The 17,905-nt window shown below is 39.5% G+C and overlaps 1 protein-coding gene across 1 annotated transcript in view; it reads left to right on the forward strand.

Annotated features, from left to right (window-relative positions):
* The window catches only part of RAB3C (RAB3C, member RAS oncogene family), a 124,152-nt gene extending 106,539 nt beyond the window's left edge, over positions 1-17,613 (forward strand). Inside the window, exon 5 of the mRNA XM_054055113.1 lies at positions 10,181-17,613. Within this exon, the coding sequence (XP_053911088.1) occupies positions 10,181-10,368 (188 nt within the window). The 3' untranslated portion in view covers positions 10,369-17,613. The remainder of the gene's footprint in view (positions 1-10,180) is intronic.
* The last annotated feature ends 292 nt before the right edge of the window (positions 17,614-17,905 follow it).

Here is a 17,905-nt window from a genome sequence, read left to right on the forward strand (position 1 = left end):
GCTAAAAAAGTGTATTCAATAGAGAAATAGATCCAAACTATGTAACTATATACTTTTACACCAAATTAGACTAGGCAATAAAATATCTGGTAATAATTGTAAATTTACAATGTAGCATTTGAAGATATATATTTTTTAAGTCAAATAACTAATATGAATTTCTATTCCTCAAACTATTTTCCTGTAGAAAGATTAATGTGCGTTGACAAGGAATTCCCAAGGTCATGCAAGATGAGAAGGAACTTTGCATGTTGTACAGTCAGGAATCCTCAGCTGCAATAACCAATGCTTGCAACAGAAAAAAAAATAGTAATGAGACAGATATCAAAACCGATGTTTCAGGCTTCAAAGCAAACTCTAACTTCTGGGATTTAGAATTCAATCTTTAAAGAATCATATTATCCTCTATTCTCATCTTTATGTATTCTGAGGTTTTCCTTTCTCAGATATACATCGTGTGTCTATCTCAAGGGCAGATTATTGTAGTGGATCAATTGTGGCTCTAATCCAGTGTCATTTACTATATTCAGACTGCACACAAATGTTTACATGTTTCCTGTGCAGCTGCAGTCATTATTAAATCTGCTCTGAGATTGTGGGAGATGGTGTCAGGAAAAGCAGAATGAGTTTCCCTGAATTTAGGAAGTACTTTGGCCACATTGGCCAGTTTGAAGGACATGAGTTGTGTCAGACAGTTGGGACTGTCTTTTCTTTCTTTGCCAGTGAGTTGATAACATCTCTTTCAGGCAGGTTTTAAAAATAACAATATAGATTTTTGTGTGCAGCAAGAAATTTTAAGACTGTGAGTCCTTTGAATGCCATGATCTGCAACGTTCATTACGGGCACAATTACAAGCAAGAACAACACAAGTGCTGTACAAAGAACATGTTGTGAAACAGTGTGTTCTCAAGTGTGGTTTTATTTTCAGCCCTGGTTTATTTGAAGTCACTGAGAAAATGAATACATGTACATTTTGAGCTAGATTTTCAGAAATTCTAAAAGAACACTGGGCATTTAGACCTCTGGGAAAGGCGGCGCCCTGTTGAGAGTAGCGTTATAAGAAAATTGTGCCTTTTTTGTGGCTGCTGACCTCTTTGAAATGTGTGGCCTTCAATTTTATTAATGAGATGTAATCAATCATTTCTTTGAATCTCAGTATCCCAAACAAGTGGTTTAGATCAACCATCAATAGATCTCATTACATGTGAAGGTCTGGCTAAACTCACCAAGTATCCTGTGGTAGCTCCAAGTTCCTCTTTCATAACACTAACAGAAGTTCTCAAAAGAGAAAAGGAATGGTTAAAAAAAGCAAATCTGACCTTAAAAGGAAGTTAACAAAATGTTTAGGATGACAATTTGTCTCATTTCCTTTTCAGATTTTTGTTAAAGTTTGTTGTTAATGACGTCAGACATCACGATGGCAATACCACGATAGATCTTAGCTGCAAGCAGTGTACTACCTTATCTACAGTCATGGACAAAAGTAGACACCTTGTGAAAAGTATAAAAGGGCAGACATACAGCAATACTTTCCCAGACTGTAGAAAATTATACTTGTGGGTCTCATTAACCAAAGGCAATATCTTTATATTCAATAGCCCTTCCAGGATTTTTTTTCCCATGGACTTGTCCAATGGTGTATTTGAAAACATGTAAAATCTTACCATCCAGAACATCCTTTAAATATGTGCGGTTCATTTGACTTATCTGCTTCTGCTTTGGATCGGCCATTTGCTAGTTTTGTGTGAATGTTTCTTCACAGAAGAAACAGTGAAAAATTGTTTGCTGTTGCCTGCTTTGTAACATCATTGTTTTCAGGGACTTCTGTCATGCCCCTCCAGGCTGAAATTCCCTGACTATTTCATCATTCTCAACACGAAGTCCATTTTGCACCTTAGCCGTTCCTTGTCACCCTATTCTGTACTTTCTGTAAGTTTGTACCTCCTGTTTTTCAGAAATTAGATCATGATTGTTTAACACACCAGCATCATTAAAAGAGTAATGTTAGAATGAGACAAAAACAGAGTGTATTCAGCTGAATCACGTGACTTTACCTCACAGGAAATACCAAACTGAAAAAAATATAGAAATGTGACAAACCAGCCAGTAGAGAGAACCCATTAATGTAATGTTAATATTGACACAGGAATCACAGCAAACACATTTAAATAAGTTTATTCACTAATCACTACAAAAAAAAAAAGGTGTGGAACATAATGCTTATGCTATTTTGTCTCTTCATGAATGTTTGCTCTGAACGCCGCATGTTTTGGCTATTAAGTGAAATCACAGTATATTGAGCACTTACATGCTTTAAAGCATTTTAGAAAAAAAGGCTTGGAAATTCTTGCAAGCCAAATCCATGCACACTTGACAGCTCAATTCCTTACACAGCTTTTGTGGCGTATTCATCTCTTGTATCTCAGCTGAGTTCAAAGCTTCATACATTCATAAAAGTTTGGTATCACTTGTTAGAACAGAAATAAAAATAATGACTCACAGATGGCAGGATTTTCTTGTTTCCTTTAATTCATGGTCTGTGTGATATATTATTGTGATCTACATTCTGGCAAAGGATTAGCAATCAGAGGTGTGCGCAGAGCTTTGAGTAGACTCTGAGTAACTGCACGTGCAAATGGACATTTGCGTATGTAGTTTGACACACAGTTTCTCCATTTATCTATGACATTTTGCTGTGCATGTGAATTAGGTACATAATTTTTTATGTGTTGTTAGGGTGTTCATGTGCTTCTGTACAACTCCTATTTGCTATGTGTGTGCTATAAATTATTTCAACAGTCATTAGTTCTTAATTGGAAATACTGCAAGAGTACAATCCTGTCATAGGTCCAAGCTTTGCTTGTTGTGCTCATGCTGCACTAGGTAATAGGGGAGTGCTGCAAGATTTGCCTCAAATATCTGGCCACATTTTCTGTTAGGTCTTGTTCATAAGGTCCATTTTTGGCTCAGATGGTTAAGGCTTTGGGAAACAGTTTTTTTTTCATAGAATCATGATATGTTGGGAAAACTGTTTGCTAGTGAAGGCTGAGGCAAAGAAGTTGTTGAGTACTTCAGCCTTCTCCTCTGCTGTTGTTGACAGCTTGGCACTCTTACTCATCAGTGCAGGTACATTTTCTTTGACCTTTCTTTTCTGATTTACATACCTATAGAAGCCCTTCTTGTTATTCTTTGCATCCCTTGCCAAGTTTAGCTCCAGCCATGCCTTGGCCTTCCTGACCCCATCACTACACAATCTGATAGCATCCCTATACTCTTCCCAAGATACCTGAGCCTGCTTCCACTGCCTGTGCAGTTCCTCCTTGCCGTTTAGTTGGAGCCACAGGTGTCCACTGAGCCATGCCAGTCTCTTACCTTTCTTGCCAGTCTGAAGATGACTTAGAGTGTACTATCCACCTTTCTAAATGTAGACTGGCACACTGTCTCTCCCGGAGACCAGCAAGGGATGTCATAAGCCAAACCAAACCAAGTCTTTTCTAGGTGAGCTCTCACATTCCTTTCCTCATGCTGCATTCAGAGCACTTACAAAGGGCTCTGAACGCTACATAGCACATAGCCTGTAGTCATTTTACCCCTCAGCTTTTAAAATATATTTTATTTTACTTACTTTTGGGTCATTTTCCCCTCTCCATTCTTTCTAATCTCATATCTTTGGGGTCATTTCTGCCTCCAAGTCTTGATTTTCAATTTTTATTTTCTTTCCTTCCCTTTGATTCGCAGCGCTTTGAAAATAAATTCCTTGAAAAACAAGGAGAAATTTTCTTACTTCAAACAAAAATCAGCTTGCTTTGCCTATTTTGTTTTCATTTTGTTCTTGGCTCAGACATGTATGTACATAATGGTCGTGCTGGGGAGATGGCAGAAACCTGATTCAGGGTTGATTAGATTTCTCCAAATTAAACTCATTTAGCACACCAGCAAGCCTGAAAGTGGAGTGTTTGTCAGTGTCATGTGCTTATATGGGGTGCAATTCAGCATCCATTCTATAATCTGACCAAGCCTGCAAGGCCAGGCCTGCTGCTGAGAAAGAAACAGGAACACAACTGGCTTATGAATCCTGCCAGGGCTGGGGCACAAGATAGTAGCTCCCCAGCATCAGGGCTGGAGTGAACCTTCACTTGCCTTGGGGCATGAGTCCTGAGGGGTAATGTGTACATTACGCATCTATGAGTACTGGGGGCATTACGCATCTGTGTATTTAGGCAGCAACTGAAGAGGTTTTTTTAGGTCTGTAATTTTGGCATCTAAATCAGGAATCATATGGGACTTGGCACCCCAGCACATAGCTAGCTAGAACAGCAAGTTCTGTTTTGCCTCCATGGCTGGCTGGAGGCCGCAGTGCGGTAGGCAGGATCGCCAGCAGCTTCAAGAGCGTGGACATATGGTTGTGTCTAACTTTGCGCTAAAAATTAAAATAATTGGGTTGCACTGGAACATGCCTGTTCATAGTTCTGTCCTTTAGTGTGTTTTAGCTCTTTTTGAAGGGCAGATGTTAGTGCTAGAGGAAGGAGACAGACTGACAGCACTGACAAACATCAGCCTTCTGTTTAGTTACAACATGCACAGAGTTTTTTGGGGGGAGTAGATGCCAACTTGCCATTGCTTTCTGCACTTGGAGCTGGGTTACAAGGGTTACGGGAGGGATTGTGTTTGCTTAAGGAATGTCTCACCTAGACAAACTGAAAAAAATTTCTTTGCCAGGAGTTTAATGTATCGCCCAAATGCACTCATTTAAAAGGTATCTGGAAGCCATGATCAAAATCAGTACAATTGGAATTTCTATGGAAACCTTTTGTTCTGAAAGACCAGAAGAGGTGGTGCTTGCTAAGGCATTACTAGTAAATGCCCCTCAAGTCTGTCCATTTTGTCACAGCTGAGAGTCCTCCTTCCACTGTATTTTTTAAATAAATCATGCCACCCTGAAAGCTGGATAAATATCTTAGCATTTCTGTAAACAATCTTTACACTTTCTCGATCTGAATGATCCTAAAGCACTTCTCTTTGCTGAAGTAATGTTGAAATCTTATTTCAGGGGTTAATGTTTTAATACTATTCTTCACAAAGTCCAGCCCTTGGGCTTGTTTGGACCACAGAAGTCTCATCCAATTGGCCAACAAAGCAGAGCACAGTGTAAATAGATTTGCTGCTATAGTTGCAGGTGTAGGAGGTACTCTGAAGAACAGTAATGGTTAGCAGCTAGTTTCAGTCTAGTTTCCTAGGAAGAAAGCCCTTTGCAATCATGCCACCCGTCTGTCTCTCTTTGCACTAAGAGTAAGAGCAACACTAAGGATCACAGTTCAAGCATGTATTTTTCAAGGAAGGATAGGTTATTGTGGGAATACACCCTTGAGGACGTTTGTTAAACATAACATAACATCAGGGCTAGTAAATGAAATTGCCTTCGTTATGTAACCAGAAGTTTTTCATGATCAGCTGATGAAACATTAATATAGCTCTTGTCTGTGGAATTGTGCTTAAAGTTTGCAAGCTGATGTGTCCTTTAATGTCACATTTTCTCAAGAAGATAATAAAATCATAGAATGGTTTGTGTTGGAAGGGACCTTAAAGATCACCCAGTTCCAGCCTGCCCTGCTGCCATGAGCAGGGACACTTCCCAGCAGATAAGTCTGCTCAATCTGCACAAAAGGCTGGTTGGCAAAGTCCCATGGGAGACAGTCCTTCAGGGCAAGGGAGCCCACGAGCGCTGGGCACTCTTCAAAAATGAAATCCTAGCAGCTCAGGAGCAAACCATCCCTGTGTTCCGGAAAAGGAGCCGGTGGGGGAAAGAAACAGCTTGGTTGAATAGGGAGATCTTGAGAGATATCAAAAAGAAGAGGAATGTCTATGAGCTTTGAAGGAAGGGACAGGCATCTTGGGTGGACTACAGGGAGGAAGTGAGATTGTACAGGATAAAAATCAGGAGGGCTAAGGCCCAAATAGAAATCAAACTGGCTAAGTCTGTGAAAGATAAGAAAAAAAATCTTTCTACAAATGCATTAACAAGAAAAGGAGGACTAGGGAGAATATTCCGTCCCTATCGGATGCAGAAGGAACAACAGTGACAAGGGATGAAGACAAGGCTAATGTACTTAATGCCTTCTTTGCCTCAGTCTTTAATTGTAAGGGAAGTTGTTCTCCCTATGTACAAACCCAGGAGTAAGAGGAGCAGAATGTGGCTCCCATGATCCAAGAGGAGGTGGTTAGAGACTTGCTTGCCCAGATAGACACCCACAAGTCTATGGGCCGGATGGGATCCACCCAAGAGTATCGAAGGAGCTGGTGGATGTCCTTTCCAAAACCCTTTCCATCATCTTCCAGCAGTCCTGGCTGACTGGGGAAGTTCCACTGGACTGGAGGCTGGCTGATGTTGTGCCCACCTACAAGAAAGGTTGCAGGGAGGATCCAGGGAGCCACAGGCCTGTCAGTCTGACCTCAGTGCCCAGGAAAGTCATGGAAGACGTGGTCTTGAGTGCTATCATGAAGCACATGCAAGAGAACCGGGTGATCAGGCCCAGTCAACATGGGTTTACAAAAGGCAGATCTTGCCAAACTAACCTGATTGCCTTCTATGACAAAGTGACTCGACTACTGGATGGGGGAAAGGCTGTGGTTGTAGTCTTCTTGGACTTCAGTAAAGCCTTTGACACAGTTTCTCACAGTGTTCTGCTTCAGAAACTGTCAGCCTCTGGCCTGGACAGGCGCACACTCTCCTGGGTTGAAAACTGGTTGGATGGCCGGGCCCAGAGAGTGGTGGTCAATGGAGTTAACTCCAGCTGGAGGCCAGTCACAAGTGGGCTTCCTCAGGGCTCGGTACTGGGTCCAGCTCTGTTCAATGTCTTTATCAATGACCTGGATGAAGGCATTGAGTGCACCCTTAGCAAGTTTGCAGATGACACTAAGCTGGGTGGAAGCGTGGATCTGCTGGAGGGTAGGGAGGCTCTGCAAAGGGATTGTTCTTTCTCTTCTTCCCTTTGCATATAGCTCTCTTTTTTTTTTTTTTCATTCCTGATTAACAGGCATTTTATTCCTGATTAACGGGCATAAATGACTGTTAATGAGTATTGATTAAAGAACCTCTATAGAACCAGGACAAGTGTGAAGCAAAGAGGAAACAAAGTTGGTAATTCAGTCTGTTCATGTGTTTCAGAGAGGTTATTCAAACTCTTCTGTGTGCATCATTGCTCAACAGGTAAACAAAAGCAACATGCTGGCGTCTTGACTGGCCCCTGCTGCTGTAGTGCTCTGTGGGGCTGCTGAGAGCTTGCCGGCTTTCTTTGAGTCAATGCTATTGGGAAGAGAGCAGAAAAGCAGAAAAAAGAAAGAGACTTCCTGTAAGGACAGCAGAGGGAAAACTGAATTAAACACAAAAAAGAGGCATTTAAATTAGAACGTCCTGATGCATGTTCCACACAAATTGTTCATGAAGAGAGCACTTCAATATTTTGGATTTTCTCCTTTTCAGCTCTATTCTGCCTTACCTACCCACTTGCCTCTTGGGCTTTGTCATATCTTTGCAGCAATCTGTTCTTCCCAGTCTCATCCACAGCAGCAGTACAGATCATCACGGGTGGTGGGTACATGACGTTCTTTGAGTTCAGCTGCCCTGAGTGTCACTGGAGAGTTGCCTCACTTCAGGCTTATACTCATGTGGAAAATCTTTTCTCTCCATTAATAAAAAGCAGGGGGAAAAAAAACTGAAGGAAGTATTAAAAGCCATCGATCAGAGGCCCTCATACACAGGCATTTTAGAAGCTTAGATTATCTAAGCACTATTAGTAAAATAAGTGCAAGATGAACCAGGAAGAGAGGTCACAAGGAAAAAAAAGTCTGTAAAATAGTCCGTAACAAAATGGAAAGCAACCAGAGTTCATGTATTTATTCCAGACACTCTCTGCTAGGGAAAATGCTCCCTATCTCTTAGAAAGTGTTCCCCAAACAGTTTCTGTTAAAAAAAAAAAAAAAAAAAAGATCCCAATCCACTAATTATTGGGATATTTTACACAAAGTAACACTTGGGTGAGGAACTGGATCTCCTGCCAGTTCAGTTGCTGTCTGGATAGCAACAGGAGCCTCTGTTGCAAGGGTCTTTTCAATGGTGTCCTCATCCACTTCAAATGACACTCTCTGGACTCTTGTTCTGCTGAATTCTTGTAATCCAGCTGGTCCCACACACCCACAACCATTTCTACATCTGCAAGAACAGTTTCCACAGACCATCTACAAGTGTCTTACCTTTGTGCAACTGAATCCACCCTACAGCAGGAACTACCTGTGTTGAGCCCACAGCATGGCCTCATTCTCTACTTAGGATATTTATCAGCACATTTAAGCATATTAATAGTTCCTGTCAGCTGGCCTATGCACAGCAGGGGCTGCTGCGGGAAATCTCCAGGACTGTCCAAAATTCCCAACGGTACAGTTCCTGTAAAGAATTAAGCAAATACTTCATTGTGGAGGCAGATGGGAGTTCAGTAACCTTCTCACAGATCAGTGCATTTTCTCATCCATGCAGGGTCTAGCTGGGGAGGTCCTGGATCACCAAGGCACTTAAAGACTAAGTTGATGGCTTGTGTACAGAGACACAGCCTGATATCCAGCTACACCACTTCTGTGACTACAATTCCCTTCTTATATCAGAATTTTAGCTGAAATTCCATAGATTTCACCACACCTGTAACACCTATTTTTATTTTATATGAATATGTTTGTGCTCTCCGTAAGCCTCTTACTTGAAAAATTAACGCCTCTAAGTTTTTCACTGTGTTCTTATGCAGAAGATTCTAACCATGGTAGTGGGCCTGTTTTCTGGAAGTATTTTACAGTATTTCCTGGCATTGGTCTCCTGTCTTCTTTATGACTCTTTTCCTTTCACTTTCTGCTTTTCTCTGTCCACATATCTTACCTTCCTGTCATAGCTGCCATTTCTTGATCATTTCATTTGCCAGTTAGTCCATCTTCTTATATGTAAAAACTGCATCCCTCAGAAATGTCCTTAACATTCATTCATCTTCCTGTTGTCTTCTGCAAGGCTTTGGTGTGCCATTCCTCATTGTCCCTCAACTCTTCTGCCCTCTGGTTCCTATTTGGAGCTTTCCTCCTACTTCCTGTGGAGCAGGTACTTACAGTTGTGGTAGGATCTGACTGTGTGGCTGTCCTAGAGTTGCATCTGGGTTTCCATACAAAGCACCAGAGGCTCTTTCTCCAAACAGCCCCCAAGTGATCTGAACAGTCTTCTCCCGCATGGAGCTCTGCAGGAGAGCTGAAGCCAACAGCAAGTGAGGCTATGCTGGCTTTCCCCATTTACTTTTCCTTCTAGTTTAGCACAAAGGAGACAGGAAAGCCAAGCTAAACTAAACCAATGCCATATAGATGCAAATCTCCACATACATAATTTCTGTAGACAGTCTTTTAGTATGCAGTTTTCCTGCTTTTCAGAGAAATGGGGAAACGAAAGATTTTCAGGGCAATATATACTTGTACCTGTGAGATTATCCTTACACTTCTTGCCAATATTAATAGAAATTGTATGATAAAATCCCTGTACAGTAGTTTTTCCTCTTATTACTTAAACTACTTATTTCTGTATTGTTTTATTTATTTGACTTGTGGGATTGTGAGTCCCTTTGGTCCCATGCATTCACCTCTAAATTAAGTAGATACCAAACTACAGAAATCTTTGCTTGTCTTGCTTAGTTTTATACCTGCTTATTTCCAAACACAGTTGTCTATTTTGGCGCCAGTGTAACAACACATTGAAAGTGGCTATTTCCAGCTGAATAATGCTCAGAGGAACATAATAGAGATGGAGCAGTAAATTATTCCTTCCAAATAGCTGGATATACAGAGCATTTCTGAACTAGTAATACTTTCAAACTGTGTAAGTTTTTTAATTGTTTTAAAGTAGAATTTATCTAAGGGAATGTGTTTCGTCTGGTCCTGATTTTATCTGGCAAATAAAATAAATAAATCATATAGCACTAGTGTACTTACTCTGATTGTGTTAGAATTTTAACTGCTCTTGCAATGTCACTCTTACATGTGCACACTCACATGTTTGCTTTCTGAGTGTCTCTCTGCTTTTCCTTGCCCAAGAGAAGTTGGTGCATTTATTTGAGATACTGGGATATGCATCAAACATAAATGTGTTGTTTATTTTCTTAGGATTTGAATTTTTTGAAACAAGCGCCAAGGACAACATTAATGTCAAGCAGACATTTGAGCGACTCGTGGATATCATCTGTGACAAAATGTCGGAAACTCTGGAGACGGATCCCACCATCGCTGCCAGCAAGCAGAACACACGACTAAAGGACACCCCTCCTCCACAGCAGCCCAACTGTGGCTGTTAATGCAGCTCTCTGCAAAGGCAGCTCCAGTGTGTTCTGTTGCCAACAGAGTGTTTATGAATGGTCTATATGCCTTTACTAATACTGTCTCATTAATTTATTTTGGAGAAAAATAGGGGGATTTTTTTACATCAGCAGCTAGTCAAGTATGTGTATGGAGTTGGAGAGGTTACTAGTTTGAAAGGACAATTCATATTTTAGTATCAAGATTTTGCATGCAAGATGACTATTAGCTTCTCTTTTCTTTTTACTGTTTTACATTACATTTACTTCAGCCGGTGCCACGTCCTCAGACCACATTTGCCTAGAACTGACTCTCGATAGTTTCAAATTATACAGTTGAATCCTTAGGGTAGTAGCCAGAGGGTTATAGAATAAGCTCCCTAATGCCACTTATATTTTATCCTGACTGAAAATCAATTTAGAAATGTTCCTCTAGTGAGCCAATCCCTCATTCTGTTCAGATTATTTGTATACGGGAAACTTCCTGGAGCATATTGCCTTGGTAAATCTACATTCATTATATTACACGTCATGGTTGACTGGAAACTGCAGAAGTTAGAGAGAGGTTAGATCCTGGACCCAAAGCCACCAAACTTCCCTGTGATTTTTCAACTGGATGTGAGTATTCAGTGCAGACCCTCAGAATTATTAGGTACTCCCTCTTGTTTGGATAGCTAGCATGTTTACCTTTCCATGGGATCTGCATGTCTGTCTTAATACCTGTCTGAAACTGGATTTAATTTCTCAGTCCACCATTATGGAAATCCTGGTAGTAACTACTCCAGTAGTGGTGGGCTAACTAGCTCTTTCCATTTCTACCTGCATGAGATATTAAACGCACAGTCCTATATTAGCCCTGACAGAGCCAAATTCATTACACTTAGTTGTTCATAGCCAAGGACTTGTCTTTTCCTGTTGCTGCCAAATCTGCATAATTAAGTTTTCAGGAATTTCACCTCATCATGGCTACAAATACCTGTTATTTCACTCACATCTATTACAGAAGCGCTGCTAGTGTCAGTGAACTGGAGTTTGACCTGATTTTCACTTTGACGAGGATTTCTATTCTGACAAGACAATCGGAATTTCACAGGATATTTTTAAACTTTAGGAGTAATAAAAAATTGTCAACATCTCTAGCATTAGGCTGAATATATTAATAAGAACAACAAAAGGCTATGATGATAGCAGAATAAAGGGCAAATTCTTTTTTACTAAAGTGCTTGAAACAGTCATATTTCAGAGTTTTTTAAAGTAATCCTCTAGTAATTGGTGGCAGTTTCTTACATCTGTGCTCTGGAGTACTTTGTATAACTGCTTCACTTGCATCACAATAATATTTTTTAACTAAATGGCATAACTGAAGAAGTGTTAACTGTTTTATTGTTCCACTTAGACAGAATTTAGGACAAGCCTGACATTTCTTAAACTGTCTGCAATGAGAAAAATCAGAAGACGAATTAAAAAAAGGAAGTAACACAAGATACTGCAAACTGCTTACAACTGCAAAGAAATCCCTCTACACACATTACTGGTTTTGAAGGTAATTTATACAACTCCTGGAATACATTACGAGAAAATAGCCACTTTTAAATTATTTTTTATTAAATAACCTACACAAACTTTGGCACAGTAAAGAATACTTCCAAAGAAAGCATATAGTCACATGTAATATGGATGTGTCATCAGGGCACATAACAGGCTGCCTAACATAAATGAATACATGTTCCTTCTTCAGTTTTGGTCTTTAAACCATATCTATCCTGTTAGCTAGTTTACTTAAGCACTTGTTTTCCTAGTAGTCACGGAGACTGGACTTGCCTTGTTCACTTCCACGAAGAGAAGGCACTGTCCTTTTGGAGGCCAGTGAGAAGCCAGGTGGAAGAGTAATTTGCTATCCCAACCATAAGCCTGCCTTTCTCCAGGAATGCTGCTTTTCTCTCCTCTATCTAAGGCAGCATGTTGACAGCATTGTTCGTTGGACTGCCAGCCTTGTGTTATAAGGAAAGATTTCATTTGAAATACAGGAGCAGAACCAGTAAGTATTTAAAAACTCCTAGAATCTTTGTATTGACACTCAGGCATTGTAATGGAGTTCAGAATTAGTCAGATAAAATTTTAGAGTCTTTACATTAAATCCTTGGAGATTTTCAAGAGCAGACTGCCTAAAGCCCTAGGTAGACTGCTCAGACCCCTTAGTTGACTCTGTTTTGAGCGGGAGGTTGACCTGCTCATGTGCCATCGAACCCATTTTATCCTATAATCCCCTCTTCTGAAACTGAAAATGTGTGGAATTTCAAGTAGACTTTTTGTTGACAATCAGAGTTGCCTACTGTTGGAAAAATAGGCTTTGATTTTCCATCATAGCTTGGCTTTTGCTGCCACATGTTTCATAGCAATATTGAGTCCTCTGCTATGACGTTTGGTCACATTTAGATCAGGAGCATCATGATCTCAGTACCTCTCTCATTAGGAAGCTGGCTGTTGTAGAGAGACACAATGCCTTTTGAGAAGTAACTTATTATGCCTTTCCCAAACATTCTAAAAATTCGGTTTGAATTCTGAGGCAAGTAGCAGGACCGGAATTTTCATTCTATTTATAATTATGCCTTGGCCTATTCATAGAATAGGATATCCAAAAGCAGCCTGTGTCAATCTAGTTCAACTCCTTCAGTCTAATTTAGCTTCTCTTGACTTATTTGATAGAACTGCGGTTTTCTTAAATTCATGTAGAATTAGGCTAATCACTTTTTGAAATCCCATCCCAACCTGATCAAGGACCAAAATTTAGAGAATCAATGGCTCATTCTTCACATATATCCAGTAGTAACTGATGATGAGTTCTTGGAGGAGACAAGCAGGATTTGGTTAGATCCCTGATATATCCACAGGTGTAGCACAGTTCTGTGAAGGGAAAGTACTAGACTAAAAAGAGTTCTATTTTAATAATGAAAGAGGGCTGGATCATTAAATTAAAATCTTCAATAAGAGAGTCTCATCACGATTCTTGGTGAAAAAGTACTCACGTACTGTACTAATTTGTTTTCATTCTCAGCACAGAAATAGAATTGGATGTCATGGAGCCCTATTTGTCCAGCCTCAAATAGTCCCTCCAGCTGAGATTTGGGACACTTTGTGAGATACAGCAGTGGACACACACAGCCCATTAAATTTCTGAGTGATTAGATGCCTTTGGGCAGAGGCTCTGGAGCTCCGTAGTGTCAGCTGAACCCATTTTCCAAGTTATGATCTAGACTAAAGCTTTCAGCAGCAGGCTAATCCTGTGCATGGGTAATGCACCAGCCTTATCATGCTCTGACAGTGTCTTGCTTGCTGCCTGTTCAAACTAGTTCTCAGAAAATGCTTTGGGAGCACACAAGAGCACAGAATGTGACTGGTTCCTGCAGTGCCTCCTGGCACTGACCTGTCGAACCAATAGCAAGCCCTGCTGAGTTGAACCTTCAGATGCATGTTTTTGATTCTGATAAAAGACATGTTTGTTTGGGGTTTGAAATATGTATGAGCTAGCCTGATTTTCTGTCAAAAAAAAATACTCTTTCCTCTGAACAGCTGTGTACGTGACTGTTACCTGGAACTGTTTGTTCCTTTGTGCTTATACTTAATGTAATGCCTAGAGAAACTACCTGAGTAACTAACTATATCTATGTGGCCTTTCCAGAGCACCAGTCTGAAAGATTAAGTTTTCTTCCCAGTCTGCTCAGCTCTGTATATTCAGCTGTACCACCTGCACCTTCTTTATTTTAGGAACGAAGTGCTGTTTCAGGGTGCACAAAATCTGGTGGAGTTTGATCCTAACTTTGAGAATGCTTTGAGCTTGGCATTTTTAGGAAAAAAATAGTGGTACAAATTCTACATCTAATGATGATGCCTTTGTTTCTTCAACAGCAGATAAAAGATGCTGTATTGGCATTTCAAATGAAGCCCCTCTCCCAAATTCTTCCCAACTACTCTTTTCTATATTTGTTTGTGCGAGGCAAGCTTTATTACTTGCATTTTTAAGAACATCAACTAAATTGCTGGTCCGTTGAGATACAGATTCCTCCTTGGCCTGTTTCACATAGAAAGACACAGAGTGTATTGCCCAAGTTCTTTAGGATGACTGATTCAGTGATGTGAGGCCATGAGTATGTAAATCCTCAAGGGGTGTAAAGCAACATGTCTTCACTTATGCCAACAGGGGAGTGAGTGGTGTTTATTTATGCCATTTTATCCATACACAGAGTCTTTTAATCCATACATTCTGAATCCAGATTCTCCAGGGTTTATCATTTGTCAAATCTCCTTTAAAGAGGCAACGTTTCAATTAATTTGACTATTTCTACCAATTTTTTTTATTAAGGGGTAAATGTCATTTATCTTTGCAATTCGAACTTTTATTTTTAACTTTTTTTTATGCATGGACATTCATTGTAGCAGAAATTTTAACTACAAATATATATTATACACATAAACATAGCAGTACATCTTTGACACTTCTTCAATTCTTGCTGTTAATTGCTCGTGTTCAATTTAGCCTTCCTTAAATGTCACAGTGGAATTTATCCATAAATTATTATTATTATTATTATTATTATTGGCACCAGAAGTGAACTGCATTACATTTGCAGACCACAGGTTCATTATCCACGGTTCCAGCAGATGTAAATGGCTTGTCATTTGTAGAATAAGGTACCTGTTATTTGATTTGGTGGGGAAGCAAAAGCCCTAATCTTCTAATAACTTGCATAACAAGCAGAAATGAAAGCTAGAGATTGCTCACCACTTCTGGTGATAAATTTCCTCGAGTAATTCTGACATGTACCTGCAACTAGTGTTAAAGGAAATGTTAGTGCTGTAACTCCTGTTTAATATTTTGTCAGTAATGTCAGATGTGTTGTGGCTCAGTTTGACTGTCAGAATGTATAACCTATATTCTAGTGTTCGTGGAATTCAAATGTCTTAAATGTTGCATGAAAATATGTTAAAAATATGTTTTCTATTTTTGAATACCTCAAAACTGAGGAATCATGGGCCAATAAGTGCAATATTTAATTATTTACTCGGTGTATATAAACTCGTGTGAAAGGGAGAATTGTCCTGTATGTGTGATAAGCTGTTGATGATGCCTGTGTGGCTTAAGATTTCCAATAGATGTACCTGTCTTGTAGTTAAATTTATATAATAAACACATTACCAGTGTAGTGTAAGAATATTCTTAAGTCTTTTGAACTATTTTTCAAATATGAGACAATGGTAAAAGATATTTGTGTGTTTATTGCAAGTGCATGTCAATTTTACTTTTAGAGTTTTGAGTGTCCTTTTTGAAAATCATCATGTTACACCAACACTAGTGGGACAGCGCTTTCAGTCAGAAGATGCTTGTAACCATTTCTAAACTATCTGCCTATATTTTTAAAGCATGTTTCCCAGAAGCATTAAAAGAACATCCTAGAGCTCAGCAGTTACAGTGAGTTATTTATTCTTAAAGGATCAGTTATGTGCTCTCTCTGCCTGCATTACATAATATCATGCAGGCATGTTTTCTTTAATCTGAAATAGTTAACTCATAGTATGTACCTGAAATATGAAATAGGAATACCCATTACTTTTGTGGAGGACTCAGCAAATGTCAGTTGGTGCCCGGAGTTAACATGTTTAGGAACAGCTTGAAGGTCATAGTCAAAATGGTCCAGCACAGTGAAAGCACGCTAAACTTAGTCAGTCACTTCTGCCAATTGTTTCTTAACTTTTCCAGGTCCTAAAGATGGACGATATATCCTTAAATACATTGAGCCACACTCTTCACTCAGCTGTTACATGGCCCTCAATGTTGAACATTCCATGTATCGGTGAAGCTGGGGTTTAAATGGAAACAAAACACAGCCCAGAATCTAACCAATAAATTAAAAGAAGACATCCAATCATTTTTTTTTCCTTTCCTGTTATCTTTGCATATTCCTAATAATTCTAAGAAGACAAGCAAGGCGATCAGTATACAGCTACACCCTTGGGTACATTTGAGACCATAAACCATGAATCAGTGGTCTGCCATGGGTTCCCAGCTGGGTCCACAGATGTTTATTCTGTTAATTCTAATTCTTTTTACGTATCTGTTTTCAAAGGAACGTGTCATCCACCTTGGAGCTTTGCTAAATAGAGATGGGTTGCTGGTTCTGTGCCAGGCAGGGGACACACACACTGATTCTGCTGAACAATTTTCATGACAAATTTTTTTCGTTAGTACCACAGTAAAAGATACATGAGTAGATTTTTATTTCCTCAGATGCATTTTTTTGTGACAACCTATAAGGCTGATTTAGGTTTGGGGCTTTTTTTAAATTAGCATGAGCAGGAAGAGAAACTCTAAGGCACACTGGATACAAGTACGCCAGGTTTCCTTTCCCGTGTCATCAAATAGTTTCCCTGAGAAAGCAAAGTAGATTGCATTAAGTAACACAGGACAGTGCTTGCAGTGACATAAGCAGGCCTTAAAATTCTTCCTGGTTTTATATCTTCTGCCATGCAAAAATCTTCTGCAAAATTATTCGGACCAGAGAGAAATGGAAATGTATGAGAAGAGAAATTTGGGGTTACTTAATGAAAAAAAGGAAATTCTTGATATAGCTGAGCAGCAGACAAAGTAACAGTCACAATATGAGGTACCATTAAATACAGAGTGCTACAGGACAGAGGATGCTTTAACTAAACTTTTTATTGCTAAGTGACCTGACTGTTCAAGGACTGGCAGATAATTCTACTTAGTGTTTTTATCGTTCCTCATAGATATGTGATTACATACACAAAGATAAATGCTTACCTTAAAAATATGTAGCTGTTCTGGCTCCCTTAAGCTCACTTTCTTGCTGAATTGTTTTTGAAGAAAAGTTGAAGTACTTGCTTAGAATACATTTGTGAGGGGGATGAGACTCAGCCTGTACCTCCTCCCCCGACTCCTACTGCAATATAGTTACTGTGGTTCTAAAAGGTATGTTAGTTTAAAAATGCTGCTGGGTGACAAACTTTGTGAATCTTCTGCATTCAATCACAGAAGCTCTTGTCTGAACGTGAAGTACAAGTTTTATCCAAGTGCAGACTTTATTTCCGTGTGGACGTAGAGACCATGTGTATTCCATTGGATATTCTGTTTCTATGTGACTTCTGTATACCAAGTGGATTTTGTTTGTTTAATTTTTTGTTGGACTTTTTTTTCCTTTTGTAATTACAATAAATATTCAAGAGAGTATATTCATGAATATCTCTGTTCTGGTGACATGGTCTTACCCCCTCCTCCCTCTGTTTATTTCCTTTAACTTACTAAAACTGGGAGAGAATTTCTTCAGTTTTGACAAAATAATGGACAATGATACTATATCTGCAATAATTCATTTCATCAATATCCTCTCAGTAGCACTGGTGAGTCATAGTTCTGTCTGAAACCCACAGAATTCACTGGAGCCTTTGCTCTGGTAGGCTTCAGGATTAGCCATTTCCCTACCGAAAACACACTGTAGTCTCAGCCCACACACTGATCCATTAA

Source organism: Cuculus canorus, chromosome Z (genome assembly GCF_017976375.1).
Source record: "Cuculus canorus isolate bCucCan1 chromosome Z, bCucCan1.pri, whole genome shotgun sequence".
In the NCBI taxonomy this organism is placed as follows: Eukaryota; Metazoa; Chordata; class Aves; order Cuculiformes; family Cuculidae; genus Cuculus; species Cuculus canorus.